This window comes from Parus major, chromosome 8 (genome assembly GCF_001522545.3).
Source record: "Parus major isolate Abel chromosome 8, Parus_major1.1, whole genome shotgun sequence".
Lineage (NCBI taxonomy): Eukaryota > Metazoa > Chordata > Aves > Passeriformes > Paridae > Parus > Parus major.
The window spans coordinates 24123393-24139537 of record NC_031777.1 but is presented as its reverse complement, the minus strand read 5'-3'; the positions used below and the strand labels follow the sequence as shown (position 1 = coordinate 24139537).

The 16145-nt window shown below is 38.6% G+C and overlaps 1 protein-coding gene across 7 annotated transcripts in view; it reads left to right on the top strand.

The window, feature by feature from the left end:
• LOC107208051 (BEN domain-containing protein 5) overlaps nucleotides 1–16145 on the top strand; it is an 880445-nt gene that overhangs the window by 536225 nt on the left and 328075 nt on the right. For 3 of the 7 annotated variants that reach the window (XM_015635920.3, XM_015635925.3, XM_015635927.3), the window contains 3 exons: nucleotides 7035–7168; nucleotides 8818–9193; nucleotides 15390–15538. The exons of 1 other annotated variant lie outside the window; for it this stretch is intronic. In XM_015635920.3, the coding sequence (XP_015491406.1) occupies nucleotides 7035–7168; nucleotides 8818–9193; nucleotides 15390–15538 (659 nt within the window). The remainder of the gene's footprint in view (nucleotides 1–7034; nucleotides 7169–8817; nucleotides 9194–15389; nucleotides 15539–16145) is intronic. 3 more of the 7 variants (XM_015635921.3, XM_015635926.3, XM_019007625.2) reach the window with 3 other exon arrangements.

The window sequence follows — 16145 nt, the reverse complement described above, 5'->3', positions numbered from 1 at the left end:
CATGGTTGAGTTTCATGTGTTGGTGCAGAGGAAATATTTAACGGATGGCATTTTCACATCCTGCTTGTTTTCAGGGTTTCTTTTTAATTTAATGGTAATGCTGTATTAGTGTACTTGTTTCAGAAAGGATTAAGAGAGTTGTTCCACAATAGCTGTAATCCTTTGTGTTTGACATGTGCAGAGTATTGTACAAATATTAACAAATCTGTACAGCACTTCAGTGGGCTAGATGGGGACAGTAAGATGAAAAGTTTGAATTATTCAAGGTCAGTATTTAAGTAAATATCGGATCCAGGATTAAAATCGTCCTCAGTCTTGTAGAGAGCATGATTTCTTTTATTTCAGCAGTCTCAGTAGTCTTTCTTAACTTGATTGTCCAGCCCCAGGTGTTTGTGCCACAGCCAAGTTCTAGTACCACTAAAAGTTAAATGAAGGGGAGAGTTTTGATGACAAAGGACTATTTTTAGTTGTATTAGTTTGAGCCATGTTGCCTTTGGTTAACTATTTTTGATGAGAGTTTGTATTCATTTCTGAACTGAGAAATAGATTTCATAATGGAAATAGATTTTAATAATGGAAATTAAGGAAGAAAATACATGTAAGTTTTTCTTGCAATAGAGGTCTGATGTATCTGGGCTGATACTCAAGACTATAGATCTGAACAATCTGCTGATAACTGAGCACATGCAAAAGGAGAATGTTACAAAATACATGAATGTCTTCATGTGCATTAGAATTTGACTACAAATAGGTGGCCATATCAAAAACTCACAATCCTACCAGAATTAGGCTGGGTATCTCAGCTCTTCCACTGGAAGAAAAATTGCAGAGACCTTGACATTATTTGCTTCAGTAGCTGGCATGGTAGGTTGTTGTTTTAGTTTTAGTTTGTTTTGGGTTTTGTGAGAACAGCAGCAGGAACCATGCTCTGTGCATTTACTTGTGTTGCTGTATTAAATATTAATGAGCAAAAGCCAGACTTGATCTAGGACTTCAGAGAGGACTTAAGAGGTTTATGTAATCTGTGCTCTGCTTCTGTAGGATTTTGGCTCCTTAATCTTTCTCTCCCTTCTTTAGTGCCTTTGTACGAAGCAGGTGTGGCTTTCTCTCCATCATCAGTGAGCAGTCTTGGTTCAGGCTCCTGGCACATCATCCTTCTTACCCATCATCTCTAAACCTGTCAAGCAGTGGTTTAAGACCTTTCTATCTTGCCTTTCCCCAGTTTGATTAAGAATTATTTTCACCCTGTTTCCTATTCTTTAGACTTTATTGAAATTCACAAGATTTAGCAGCCTTTTGGGCCAGTTCCTCAAGTACATGTCTTCACCTTCCTGTGCTTATCAGCCCTGCCTGTCACAGTGCTGCTTGATGTGTTGTTCTTCCCTGACTTCTTTGCTCACTCTTCTTTGTGCTCTGAAGACAACCTTCCAGTCACTCATTTGTGTGTTGCTGTCATTTTCTCTTTCTGGCAAAGTGCTGCAGAACTACTTAGTTCTTAAAATTTTGGGAGTGATACAAGCCCAGATGATGGCATCTCTCAGCTCTGCCTTTTTATTGCTAGCTTTTCTCACTCACATTTTTTGTCAGCTTCCCTTTCTGACATCCTTAGCAGAAATCTTTTTCAGCTTATGCTTAGGCTGTCCCAACATATTTTCCTACAATTTTTGTCCATTTGCCTTGAATTTAGAGTCAAGAGGAGGAATAATCTTGTTTGTCATTTCCAACCCAAAATCTTCCTGTCTCTCACATACTCCTCATCCACTTTGTTGCTTACACTCAGCTCTACCTTTCTGTCCAACTAAATATACTTCTGAAGCACTTTCACTGTGCCCAGTGTTTATTTTGGGAATCTTTTTTTTTCTGTCCTTAAAAGAAAGTTCTCATCTAGTCTGAAAAAAAAAAAAAGAGCAAAACAATATAGTAAATTTTACTACCCAAATCCTGAATCCAACTAGGTGTGCCAGCAGCTAGTTGGCCCCTCTTTTGCATACTTCTCCCTTTTTTAGCTGCATTGATTTTGGTGGCACCTGTCCTCTTCAAATAACTTCTGCATTTCTGCTGCTGTCTGTTGGCCTGTGTTTGTTACTGTCATTCTCAGTTTCTCCTTTGGTAGTGGTTGTAATTTAGTGTACTCCTAGCTCAGACATGTTTTATATGAAGCACATTTCTTTTTGCTTTGTATCCTGAATATCTTCTGAGCCTGCAGGATCACTACATTTTCTGAAATCTCATCTCTTCTTCCTGTTCAAGTTCTCCTTTAATGTTTGCATTAAATTAGCTAAGAAAGTAATTTATAGTTCTTTTTTTTTCCCAGCTTTGAATAACCCAGGTGGCTTTTTTAAAAAATATTATTATCATGCTGTTTTCCTTCTCAGTCACAGCAGTACTGAATGTTGTTTATTTGTGTTTTAAGTGGCACTTAGGAATCCATGCCCTGTTGTGCTTGGTGTGTTTGCTTTAAAGCACCACATAACCTTTGGTTATGGGATCTTTGCTTTGGTTCCTAAGCATCTTTTGCTTTTCCTGATCTGTAAGCAGTGCACAGCCTGCCCAGGCAGGTGATCTCACCTTCTCAGTAGAAGCAACCTGGCTGAATCAGTAGCAAACCAGTTCAGTGCAGCAGTGTGGGGAATCTTGTGCAGGTGTTATCCATATGTGCTGGGTACATGCCTGGAAATGGGAAGGCTGATGGTAAGTTTTTTCATCTGTCAGCATATCATTTTTCACAAGGAGTGGAATTTTTTTGAAGGCTTAGGGGAAGGACGAATTCTGTTCAAGGTTCTTTCATTTTATTACTGTAAGATTTATAGCATTGCCAAGCCCCTTCTTTGGACTGATACCAGACCTGCCATCCCTCATCCATTTGAAGTGCAGAACTCCCTTCCTTTATTTTTCCAGCTTTTATTCCAAAGATGGAAAAAAACCAGCATTTGAACTTCTTTTTGAAGGGATTCGTTTGCTCAGTCCTTATTTCTAAATTAGAAAGTAAGGAATGCTTTAAGGAGGCTTTGAGATTTTTATAGTTTTATTTTACATCCCACAATAGGGTTTTCAGTTTTAGAGCGCTAACATATTTCTCCTTGGATTTAACCAACTCCCTGCCCTGTTAAAGTCGCTTTCTCTGCTTCGGTTCTCTTCCCTTCTAGACTTGAAGCTGTTACCTTTTGGATCCACTCATTCTGACTCTGAAATGAGGGCCTCATTGAAGAGAGCATTCCAAGAACAGTTTATCCTTTGCTAGTTGATAGAGGTTTCCTAATGCAGGGTTGCTTTTTTGGCTTTTCTTTGAGCACTGCTGAGGCCAAATGTGTTCCCAGGCACTCTGAAATTCCTCAGCAGTTCACTTTTTTCTGACTGCCCCTTCAGCTTCGGGAGAAGCCTGGATGGGGAGAGACGCTGTCACGTGCCCTGGCTCTTGAGCCCTGCACTTCAGTACTGTGAGGAGCTGACTGCCAAGATCTCTCCAAGTCTGACCTTTTCTGGGAATACAATTGTTCCAGCATGCTTTACTCTTTATCTTGAATCACAGAATACCAGGTTCTCTGTGAACAAAAGCAATTTTTCCTAATTTACATGTGTCTGTCAGAATTGTCCCTTCCTAAAGAACAGAGGGAATCCATTCTTGTATTGTGCATTCCACCCCGCACATTTTGTTATGAGTGCCTAATTAAGTATGTTAAGTGCTAGTTCTCAGTAATTGATATCACTGAACCACTCATTGCATATCTAGGGAAAACAATAGACACAACTTTATAACAAGCTGATCATAGCCACCTAGGGGAAGGTCTAATTTTTAACTTCTAGCAAGGTTTAAATGACTGGGAACAAAGTCCAGAAAAATTATTTGGGTCCTTACAAAATGAGGCTCTGAGCTGCAATGATTTTAGGCTGCCCTTCTCTCTCTTCTGTAGCCTCAGGCACTGAATTGCAGCTTGTCCATATATTTGGTTCCTATCCTGGTTTTCTTCTAGCTCAGAATCACAGGTGTGTTGTCTTTTGCTGGATTCTTCTTTTGTACCTTTCTTTTGTTTGCTGCCACAACAGACAGAGAATCCTAAGGAGATCTGCTGTAAATGTATGTTCATGTTTCTCCTACCCTTCCCCCAGTCTCCACTCTCTTTCCCACCCCTTCCCAAATTCCATTAATATTTACAGAACAAGAGCCAGAACTCCAGCATTAATCTCAAATTCAGAATGAGATTTTTCTGGCTCTATCTGCAGCTAATGCAGAAGACAACAGAGGTTAGAAATGCACTTTAAAAAAAAAGAAAAAGAACAAAAGGCCTTTTCATATTCAACACACTGGATGGATTGTGTTAGGTATAAATAAGCTTTCAAAGACCAGAGCATATGTAAAAAAATATTATATGTATTGTTATTGGAAGGCAGAGGAACATTTATTTACTTACGACATTGGAAGTTCCTGAGCTTTAACTTATATAAACTCATTGTTTCTTCAAATTTTGTGTGTGGAGAGAACAGTTCCTTTCTTCATCTTGCTGGCTTATGTACAGATAAGCAGTAAAACCAAAAAGTCAAATGAACAGAAGGAAAACTGTGTTGATAGTTACATGCCAGCAATATACAAACTAACCATTTGTAAGGAGATATAAAAACAAACTTCAAAAGCAGTGAAGTTTTGAAAACATAAATTTCACAGGCAAACTGAAATTGAGTAGAGAGTGAAGAGAGTGTAGAATTCAGATAATTTGCATTTGTTTTCTTTGACCTCAAACCAAGTATTTTCTTTCATTTTCATCGTTAAGTGCATAGAAGTGTTATTAACCTTTATGAATTGACTTTAAAAGCCAAAATCAAAGATAAATATTACTGTTCTTCCAAACTGTTTTTGTTTTAATTGTTGGTTTATTCACTGGAAAGTATTTACTGGCTTCTGTGGTCTGCACAGGCACTTACCCCTCTGTGACCCCTGTCCTTCATTGTTTCAAGGGTCGCTTTTCCCTGCCATGGGGAGGATGGCTTGTGTCCCTCTCCAGTTGGTCTGGGGTTCTGGCTTCAGGTGACCTCAGTGAGCTGTCAGCAGACAAATTTGTTAGCTGTGTCAAGTAATGGATTGTGTCCATCTTGTTGTGAGGACAAGGGTTATTTCAGAGGACAGAAACTGATCTGAATTCTTTAAATGAAGAAGGAGGTCATCTGCATGTCCTATGGAGGATGATTTGGCAAAGCAGTCTAGAGAAACTGCTCTGCAATATCCATGTGCTGCTCTTCCTCCAAGGAACTGAAAGAATGTATTTTAGCAAAGGATTCCTCAGTCTATCCAATATCCCAAAATCCATGAACACAGAAAGCGTTGTTGGTTTTCTTTTTTCACTCTTTCAATGTGGATTAATCTATTCTTAAATTCCAAGAAAATACCAATACCCCTCAGTCTGTCCTTTAGTCTGGAAGTTTGTATTATTTGTTTTTTTGGGAAGGGCTCCCTTATTTTCTTCTCATCTCTCTGGCATTAGAATTGGCTTATCTCACGTTTCTGATGAACCTACATTTTCCAGATACATAAAAACATAGGGCTTTATTTTTCAAAACTGAAACAGTTGGATTGCCTTTTTGTTTTACTGGGATAAGCATCCACAATGCTCTGGGGAATGGAGAATGATCTAAAATAAGCCTAGCTGTTTTTTGTTGTTTATCTGTTTCTTTTTGCATCTGTCTTAGTATTTATTGCTACCATCTGCGTTTCATTTCAGGTTGTCTAATGTCTCATTCTGCATGTTCTTTGCCTATTCTTTTTACATAGCCTTGGGCTGTAATATCACCATTTGCCTACAAGAGATCCATTTCTATCTGTAACAAAATGAATTGCATTCATCTGTGTAATTCATTTCTAATGAATGCCTTGCTCCTCATTAAACAGTGATTTACCTTTGTTTCCCTTTCCTACACTGTCAACATGAACCATTTTGAGGTCCTGTGGAGAGATGCTAATTTGAAAAGCAAAAGTCAATGTAACTAAGCACTCACAGGGGCCTTCCTCCTTGGCACTTCCAAAAATATTCAGGGGACACTTTGCAGAATACAATTTGCAGGTGGATAAGAAGACTCAAAATGTTTTCCTGTTCATAAGCTCTCAGTGTACTGATAGTTTAAATGCATCTCTCTTTGACACTGTCAGGAACAGGTGAATCTTTTCAGACCTCGTCTGCTCTGCAAGAATTTTACGTACCACAGGCACGTTTTTGGGAGACTGTACTCTTGGTTCACTGTCCCCTCTACCTTTTCAGGAATATTAAAATATTTTGAATGTGTTTTCAGATTAATATTTTTAAATACCTAATTTTGAAATCTGTCAAAATGTGAGAAACTTGAAAATATTTTACTTCAATATTTTCATCAGATGCAAAAATTCATATAAATATTTAATGGCTTTGCCAAAGAAAAAGGATGAATACCATTAATTAATGAAATAGGGTTGTGTAGTAATTTTGTTACAGATTTGGTTCTTATGCAACTTTTGTGTAATGCACTTTGAAGCTCTCCAGCAACATTCCATTTTCCAGCCCTGCAGAACTTTGCAGAATCTGCCATGTGTGCAAATAGATCTGTGCTGCTGACAGATGATGGTTAGAGTATGGGATGAATTACCAAGTTTATTTTCACTTTAACTCTAATAAGAGTTTGAACTGCAGTGGATTATGAATATGAAAATACCATTGGTAAACATGATCTAAAGCAATACAGATGGTTTTTAGGAAGTTTGATTTACAGCCTCTTCAACTCTTACTTTGGTGGTAGTACAAGCCACTCATCAACACTTTTGATCACTTGAATTTAGCTTGGCATTTTTCAATATTTATTTGTGTGTTGGGCCAGACTGATCCCCAGTTGAAACTTTAGAATTGCCAGTAAGCATCAGTGGATTTACACCATGGGCTAATTTGATCATGGTATTATGAGGGGATTGGAGCATGGGAGGTTGGGTTTTTGTAACTGGTCTTGCCTAAGTTGTGTAGTATTTCAAAGTAAGAACACTGATTAATGTAACAAAACCTTATTTTTAATATACATTTTAGAGGACAAAACTGACCTTGAGAACAGTGTGATGCAGAAGAAAATTAAAATCCCCAAACTCTCTCTCAATCACATAGAAGAAGCTGGGGAGGTTACAGATTATGGGGAAGAAGATGTGGAGCTTAGACACAGTAAGGTACTGAAGTCTTTCTGGTTTTGTTTTTTTTCTCTCCTTTTTTTTTAATCCTTCTTGCAAGTGCTTGGGGCATATACAAACATCCTAGCTTAAGAATTCCAGGCTTGCTTTTGATCCCCTTAAAATAGTGTGTTTGGTGAAATTGGGTCACATTGTGTGTGGGGGTGGGGTATGGGTTTTCAAAACCTGATTTAAGTGCAATGAAACATTTTCCTGTGTATACTGTCTGCACAGTGTAACTGCCATCTGAGATTGGTGCAACAATGCTCTTCCACTTTGGCCCAGAATGCTTTAGAAGTCACCAGTACTTAACTGTGCCAGCTGTTTGTGGTGGCACTTGTGACATATTGCTGACTGCTTGTTTGGAATTGGGAGGGGTGCTCTGAGACTGCCCATCTACAGCAGTGACTGAGAAGAATTGACAGGACTGTATCACTCCATTGTAACTCCCAGTTGCCTTTTTAGGTTCTGCCTTTTTAGGCCAGAAACCCAATATGGAAATGTATTTATTTTGTGATATTGAATTATTTCTTTAAAAGTCTCCAAGCCTTTAGAATGAGATATTGCTCTGTGGCTTCATGTGTTTTGCAGCTGCAGGAGTGATATCAGTGCATTTCTTTGTGATGGGCCAGCTTTTTTTTTTAATTGTTAAATTATTTTTTAGAACATGAATGGAGCAGGTGTAACATCAAATAATTTTCTTTTCTGCCACATTACTCATGGATATTGTGGTATGGGAATTTGATAGCGTCAGCTTCTCACCTCTAATCTGTGAGTTGCATTTGCTTTCCTTGCAGTTGCTTGGAAGTTCAAATGCATTTTCTTATTTGGCCAGTAAAACTTCGTGACTTCACCTGTACTGTCACATATTAATCCCACTATCCAGGCCCCAGGAAAGTGGTGTGATTTAATTTGTAGGGTTTGTGCAGATGACTGAAGGTAAAATTCCACTGAAAGTTCCCAGGCCCTGAAGCCTCTGCAATGCAGAACTAATATAGAAGGAATCAGTTGATAAGGAAGATGAGGCTGGATGATATATTCTGTCTCCAGCTTCAGTGTTTTCAAATCCCTTTCAGTGTTTGCTGATAGTGTTAACTCAGTCACTTGCATCAGGCAGTTGGGTGAATGTGCTGTAGGGATAGTGAGAGAAGGTTTTGTCTCCCAGAGTGTGGGAAGGACAAGCCCTCAGTTCACAGAACAGCTTTGTGCCTATGCTGCTTTCACCTCTGATGTCGTCACAGGTGACAAATGGAGCACACAGTTGATTCTTTCTCCTTTTGTCAGAAATCTGAATGTTCAGGGTAAACTTTAAAGAAAAAGAGATCTAGATTCACTTTTTAAAAAAGAAATTAATGATACGGAATCAAGTGACCTATATACACTGCCTTTGTAAGTGTTGCACAAATGCAGGAAGGACTGTAACTGCCTCAGAAGTTTGTACCTGCATTTAGCTGAGTTATAGTTGAATGTTAGTTATGCTGTATGTTATATCCATAAGAAACTGTTAGGCAAAATATTTTTGCAGACTGGATTTGTCTTAGTTTTTTTTTTGAGAACAAGAATATTAATAGTTCCCAAGACTGTAGAATTTTGATTTTATTATGTCTTACTGCTCTCCTAATTTATTTGTTTTTTATTATAACGTGCAGAGACAAGATGGGAGAAAACAAAGTGAAGGTACACACAAAAGCATTGAAGCAGTTGTTGCTCGCCTTGAAAAACAGAATGGGATGAGTCTCAGTAATACTTCCAGCCCTGAGGAGGCTTTTATGGAGGCTACAGAAGGCATGAACAATATGGACGATGCCGTAGTTCCTCGGATTCTCTATGAGGAATTGCTGAGGAGTTACCAGCAGCAGCAGGAAGAAATGAGACACATTCAACAGGAGCTTGAGAGAACGCGGAGACAGCTTGTGCAACAGGCAAAGAAGCTAAAGGAGTATGGGGCACTCGTTTCAGAAATGAAAGAGCTCAGAGACTTGAACAGGAGGCTTCAGGATGTACTGCTCCTAAGACTAGGTAGTGGTAAGTGCCGGACTTAAGTGGGACTAGTTTGAATGAGTTTTGCAGTTGTGATCAATAGTAATGGAAATGTATTTGAAGAATAGCAGTGGTTGTTAAACTGGACATTGAATGTTAAAAGGGTTTTCTGCTGTGGCTGTACAACGTGTCAAATTTGTATGCTATGTACGTCTGGGGTTTTCTTTAAAAACTAGAGGTCTTTGTGCTGGTATGGCTGAACCAGAGTTCCATTTTAAGCAGCTGTATTATAAAGAGTCTCTGACCTTCCAATATATGCTGGAAAAGTTAATAAAGCATCATTTGCAAAATATACCAATATGTTCCAGTTAAAGAAAAAAAAAAAAAAAGAAAAAAGAAAAGAAAAGGTGCTGGAATGAATAGTTGGGCTAAAACTAATTTATCCTTTGCAGTTAGGGATTTTGTTTATTGTTATGTGACTATGTTACCTTCCATTTTCTGACCCCTCTTCCCATTAGCAGCTTATTAGAATGTGATATATTCCTGAAGTTTTAGCAGTGGCTTTAAACAGCCATGCTATTTGAAAAACAATGGATTGTTAAAGCATAATTAAAAAAACTTCATATTAGTGTCCCATTTATCAACACTTGTTGCAAAATGCAGGTTTTTGTAATTTGGATTTCAGTTTTAAATATCTTGGGTCAATTGCTCCTTTGTTTGGGTTTATAACAATTATTTAAGCATTATGTTGGAATAAATGGGAAAAAAGACAAAATAAAAAGTTCATCCTTTTCATTGAAGATGATACCCTTGGAATACCTTCAAAAATTTGACTAATTACATTTATTTGTGATTAGAATGTGGTACTGCTGTGTTGAAGATTTGCTCGGTGACTGAAACTTGTTTGAAATCTATGCATCCAAACTTAGCATGCTGTTCTTACGTCTGCCTTTGTGTATCTGGAAACTTAATTTTTGCATGTCAATTGGATATTGGCTCTTTTCCTGGACTGGAACGAGTGCATGCAATTTGCATGTGGGTCTGAGTTACCCTCACGTACAGAGCTGGACCTGAGAGAGCATGTGCCTGTGCTGTAGCATGTGTTCAGGTGTGCCCACACCCTTGGAGCCAAGTTCTTGGAGTGTCCCACAACCTAAACTGAGTGTCTGATTGTGAATGCTCATCATTGTTACACTGTGCATAATTAAAATGTCGTTACTTACCATCAACATTCTAGTTAACTTTCTAAATAAAACTAAATAGGCAAGGTTGCCGCAGCCTGAAAAACATGATGTGGTTGGCAGGAGATTCCACTGAGCTTTCTAAAATTTTCCTTGGATGGAAAGATGTTTCTTCATCTGCAAGTAGTTAGCTGGAATTTATGGGAATGGAGCACGAGCCAGATGTTGGTAGGCAATGGGGCTGAACAGCGTAAAGTACCAATTTAGTTGGTAGACTTGACAGCAGTTGGGAGTGGTGAGACCAGCAGTGAAATGAAGACAGCTACTGAATTCTGTCTCTTTTCTTTCACTTTAAGAAAAAGAAGATGCATTTTTTTGCTTCAGCCAAATAAAGAATTTTCTTAGGATGAAAAAAAAAATAAAAGAGGAAAAGAAACTCTGGAAAAAAAATACTGAATCTTCTCTAAATATTGGGCATGAATTTCTATTGTATGTATCAGTCTGACAACTCAAAGAAAATCCAAATTACACTGAAGACAAGCTCTTTAATCACATACCTGGGAAAAATATCAGCTATATGATACTTCCAAAAAAAAAAAATCCCATGTTATTATTACTTGTAGGGAACCTTATATTATGGTAAAGGTAGAATTTGGCCGTGCTGGCTTTGTCCTTCACGGGGTTTATATTTCCTAAGACTCGGTGTTTTAACTGTTGCTTACTCTGTTGTTTTTCCTTGTAGCCTCATTCACAGCAGAGAAACAACCATGTTCTAGAAAGATCAATACAAAACTTATGAATAATTAGCAAGGGAGGCATCTTCAGCATGTTCTAAATTAGAGAGTCTGATGACAGTATGAAAAAGTACTACTTTTAATCAAGAATAGATATGTAAAGACTTTTTTAGTCTTCCTTACTTTTCCGGCTTATAAATGAGGTATGTTTGGGTATGTGAATAATCTCTGAAAATTGTTCTGAAAATAAATTACATCCTGAATTCATCTGCAGTTGCAGTGATCTCTTAAACCTAGAGTTTCAAATTACGTGTAATTTATGTTACACTGCACTTCTAGCAGGCTGGACTTAATGCAAACTAATTGCATTTCTGTTTCACCTTAGAGACTTGTGATTTCTTTGCATGAGATGACAGCTGGTTTGTGCTGATGAATTGCAGCTGTGGGAAATGCGTGCCTGTTGCCATTTTAAACTTGCAGATCAAATATAGAACAGCCTCTTGAGCTAACGTGCAGTCAAGTAGTCAGTCTCCTAATTTCCTATCAACTTGTTCAATTCAGTGAGGAGCTGGAAGTCAATGTATTGTACTTGAGACTCAGGCCTTCAGCTCTGCTGCTAAACTGGAGCCACTTCTGTGGCAGGAGTGAGGAGGTTCATCTTCCTCATGGTGACACCAGATTGCTGTTTGTCACAAAAGAACCTTGGAAGCAGCTGTGGCAAGTGACACTAGTGAAATCAGTAGTGATCCATGGAGAAATGCTGAATATCATCTTCTTGATTTTAGTATATTATTTCCCAGCAGATTCCCTCCCTGGAGAAGGCAGGCATTTCACCAGGGCTCTAGGGACCAGAGCAGTGGAAAAATGGGATGGCTGTTGTGGAAAAGGTTATGGTGTCCTTCTTGAGCTCCTGGAATACTGTGTGCAGCCTCCTGCCTTGTCCACTTGGGGAATTGGAAGCCTTGCAACTAACTGTAGGCTTTTGCAGTTTGTTTTGTTGCACCTGAAAATGCACCTAATTTGGCCCTTTTTTATAATCAATAGAGAGCAAGATAATATAAAGAATTAAATAACTGACTCTCCCCTGTAGGGACTTTAAATAGCCCTCGGATTGCAGAAGAAGAATTTCAATAACTTCTTAAAAGAATAGCTGTATCCCAGGCAAGATCTGTGCAGTTTCCTGTGGCTGGAAATATGGAATATAGTCAGAACTACCAGAGTTGAATAGGGATAATGCTTGGGTGTTTTTAGCTCTCTGGTTATTTCTTCATTTTCATGTTATTTTGCTGAGAATTAGTGTTGCTCCAAAGTCAGGGAATATACTCACATTCATTCAGAAACATGGATTCATCAGCACGTGCACACAGACCCCCAAGGTTTTATTTTTAATCCTAGTTTAATTTCAGTGATCCAGTTTACAGTGTCTTGGGACTGACACCAGAGTAGGGAGAATCAAGTGGGGTTTGTGTCTTACCACATGTCAGGAATTACTGTTTTTCAGCTTTTCTAGATTTGTTTGGCTTTTTGATGTTTTTGATGTTTAAAAACAAAAACAAAAAAAAGGCTCAAGGTTTCTATGAAGTATAGAAAGTACCAATATTACCACTTCTCCAACTTGTCTTGTTTTGTTTCAAATTCTGGTAGACTATGTGAAAAAACTTACTGCTTACAAATGTATGCTGACCACTTTATCAGTCAATTTATTTTTACTTTCTTACTAATTTTAGGAGTAGCATGTAGCCTAAGATACATTTTTGACAAAAAGGGATGGTAAAGGGAAGCCTTCTACCTCTTCATCCTGATTTGAATTTTCTGGCCTCTTGGACATTATAAAAAAATCTGCAGTCAGATTGAGAAAGATTTTACAATAAAACATTTGTTTCCTTCTTGCATTCGGAAAATCGTCTTCTTTTTTTTTTTCCCCTGATCCTTATTACATAAATGCTGTCATTCTTAAGCCTCTGGATAGAGGTAAATATTTTTATATGTCCCATTCATCATCTTTAAAATCAGATGCAGAGAGGGGGAACTTGGAGTGCGGTGGAATGGGCACACTGCTCTGTTTTCCGGCAGGCAGGAGTGCAGGTTACATGTGCAATTCACAGCACACAGGGTGGAAAACTCAGAGCTTAGTGGAAGTTGTGGAAGTGGTTGTGGAGACTGCCTGGTTAGAGGCAGGTTTTGTTTGGGAATCAAAAACCAGAATATAAAAAAGAGATTTTAAAGGCTTCCTTTTGGTGACTTCTAAGCAAGCAGTAAAGCATGAATTGGAGCAGAGGTATTCTGACCTGTGAGAGTTGTGGTTGTGGACTTTAATGAGCTTTTTCCTTGGAGAAGCTCTGGAAACCAAATTCCAGCTGTGTCAATATATGACTAAAAACAGTGAAAGACTTATAAATAGGGACTAGTAAAAGTGTTTAAAGGGAAATAAATGTTTCCTGCTAGGAAGAAGGTGGTTAGACTTAGGTGTCTTCCTCAAAGTGACTTTCAAAGTGTAAGAAAATAGCCCTTTGTTGATGAATGTTTTCTCTAAGTAACAGCTTCAGAGGTGATTTCTTAAGGTCCCACTGGCAATTCCATCCCTGCATCTGCTTGTTCAGTTGTCCCCATGCTGTGGGCAGGTTTTGGGTGCTTTAACCAGTTCAGGTCTTCCCCCCAAGTCGGAATCAGCTTTAGAGTCTCAAGTTGTAAAGGTTGTAAACTCAGGTTGGGTCAGTTTGTCTTGGCTGTACCATTGTATATTCATGGTACTAGAGGTGCTTACTAAGATCACTATGAAATGAAAGTGCAAATGGGATGTTTGTGTGATTTCTCTGTTTGTGCCATGCTTGCACTGGGGCTGGCTCTTAAAACCCTCTTGTTGGTGGCACTGCGGCGTAGGATTGTCTGAGTTGCCAAGACAACTTTTAGTCACTGGCGAGCATGGAGTGGCAGCCAGCTGAGAACATTTAGCTGGCTATGTAGGTGTAGGATAAGCTATAGGATAAATGTCAAATGCTGACAACGGAGGAAGCACTGCTGTGGCTGTGTAATAATCTCTAAATGAAACTGCACAAAGTAGGAGGGAAGAATGCTGTGCTTGTTCCAGGCACAGGAACTATTTAAGATGCGTGACTAAGACCTGAGCTGTGGTGCCAGTGTGACTTGCAGAGTTGGATCAGTTCAGGGCTGGGTCTGTGTGCACAAACATGAGCAGGGAGCTGAAGGGTGACATGATGATTGAGTTGTCACCAGCTGAAGATGTCAGGGCTGGGCTGCGGAGTGGTGCAGTGCTCTCTGCAACAGCCTGCTACAGTCTAACACTGACAAGTGGGTGAGTTCATCCTTAGAGGTCTGGACTTGGGGTATTTCCACGGTGTCCAGAGTTTAATCTGGCAGCCTTGCTGTGCTGTGGAGCCACCAGCCCTGCATGGAACTTCAGTGCCTGCTGGAGCCTCTTGGGATCCTAGAGCCACACACCAAGGGACACTGATAGGCTTGGGGCCGTAGCCTAGACTTCTGGTGGAACCCCTGCAATGAATGGAGTCATGAAATCCAGTTCACAAATTATTCTTAGTTTGTTCTTCTGTCCTTTTAGGAACATTTCATAACTTGGATCTGGAAAAGAAAAGTTGATGATTGACAAAATAATTATCCCCCTTTTAAGTCTCAAACATGTATTTAGTAGTAGTCCATTGTTTAATTTGTGCCTAATTTTTGTTGATTACATTAAAAATAAAAATCAGTGTTGGATGGATTGGATGATCAAAACTCTAACTTATGTGGGGTTTTTTAACCTTTGATATTCTTTCTCTGCATGATATTTCAGTGTAAGGAGCCTGTTTCCTTCATAGCATTTCTGCAGATCCTCACTATTTTTACACACCTCTGTTATATCTAAAGAGATTTTGGATTTCTATAAAATTTGTAATTGTGTGGATAATTTATGTAATTATCACAGTAAATTATGCAGGTTCCTATGCAACTATATAGCAATTCTTACTTGAAGAATTACTATTGTTGCTTTTGGTTTTTAATTTCAGTGTAATTTTAATATAATTTCCTTAGTGTGCATTGAAGAAATCTTACCCATATCTGTAATTGTCCTTATGCTTTAGGAATAAAATTAAACACTTAAATTAAAATTAAACATTTTAATGTTTATAAATCAGGAATACTTATCCTGCTTTTAGTTATTGACGTTCAGCAGTAGGATTTTGGTTTAGATTACTTCTAACTTCAAAATGAACATGACTAATATGTTATTTTATGCTAATCATGGGTGATGAAGGGATTGATTTCATGTTCTCTGGGATAGCAGACAGCTCTCTTTTCTTAACTGTCTAGGACCTGCCATTGAGGTTGAAAAAGTAAAACCTGAATCTATTGAGCCTGAACCTGAGGTACAGAAGACCTTCAGTGAGGAAGCAAATACATCAACGTACTACCCTGCCCCTGTTCCAGTAATGGACAAGTATATTCTCGAGAATGGAAAGGTATTTTATATTAAATATAGCATGAGTAATTTTTAAATGTCCATCTGGTGATGTTCTTGTGGAATTTTCATGATTGTGGGGGTTTTGGATGGTAGCAGCTTGTACAAGCTTCCTCAGTTTTCATGAAGGTGTGCTGTTATGCTGAGGAGAATTGTGAAGTTACACAGATATGAAGAGCATAGAAAAATATCCTCAGTGGTGAGAACATTGAAGGCTGTGCAACATAAGGAATATAGTTATTAAATATGCATGCACAGGCAAATTGACATAGTCTTCATTTGGTGACATCCATAAATACACCAAATATTGACCAAAGTCAGTAACCCACATTATAAAGTTACATGAGTCTACTTAACCAAAACACTTCTTCCTAAAAGGTTTTTAATGTTTATAATGTGCTGTAGTCATATTGCAGAGAAGCCCTCATGTTTGGGTTAGAGTGCAGGAGGTAGTTATGATCTGTGGAAGGAAAATGGGCTGCCTTGATGCTGGTAGGAGCATTGCCACTGAATTGAGCTGATGTAGTGCTACTTTCCAGAGACTGTGAAGTTGCTGAAATACCATCTAGCTCTAGTTTTCCAGAACTTGACTGAGAGCTTTTCAGATT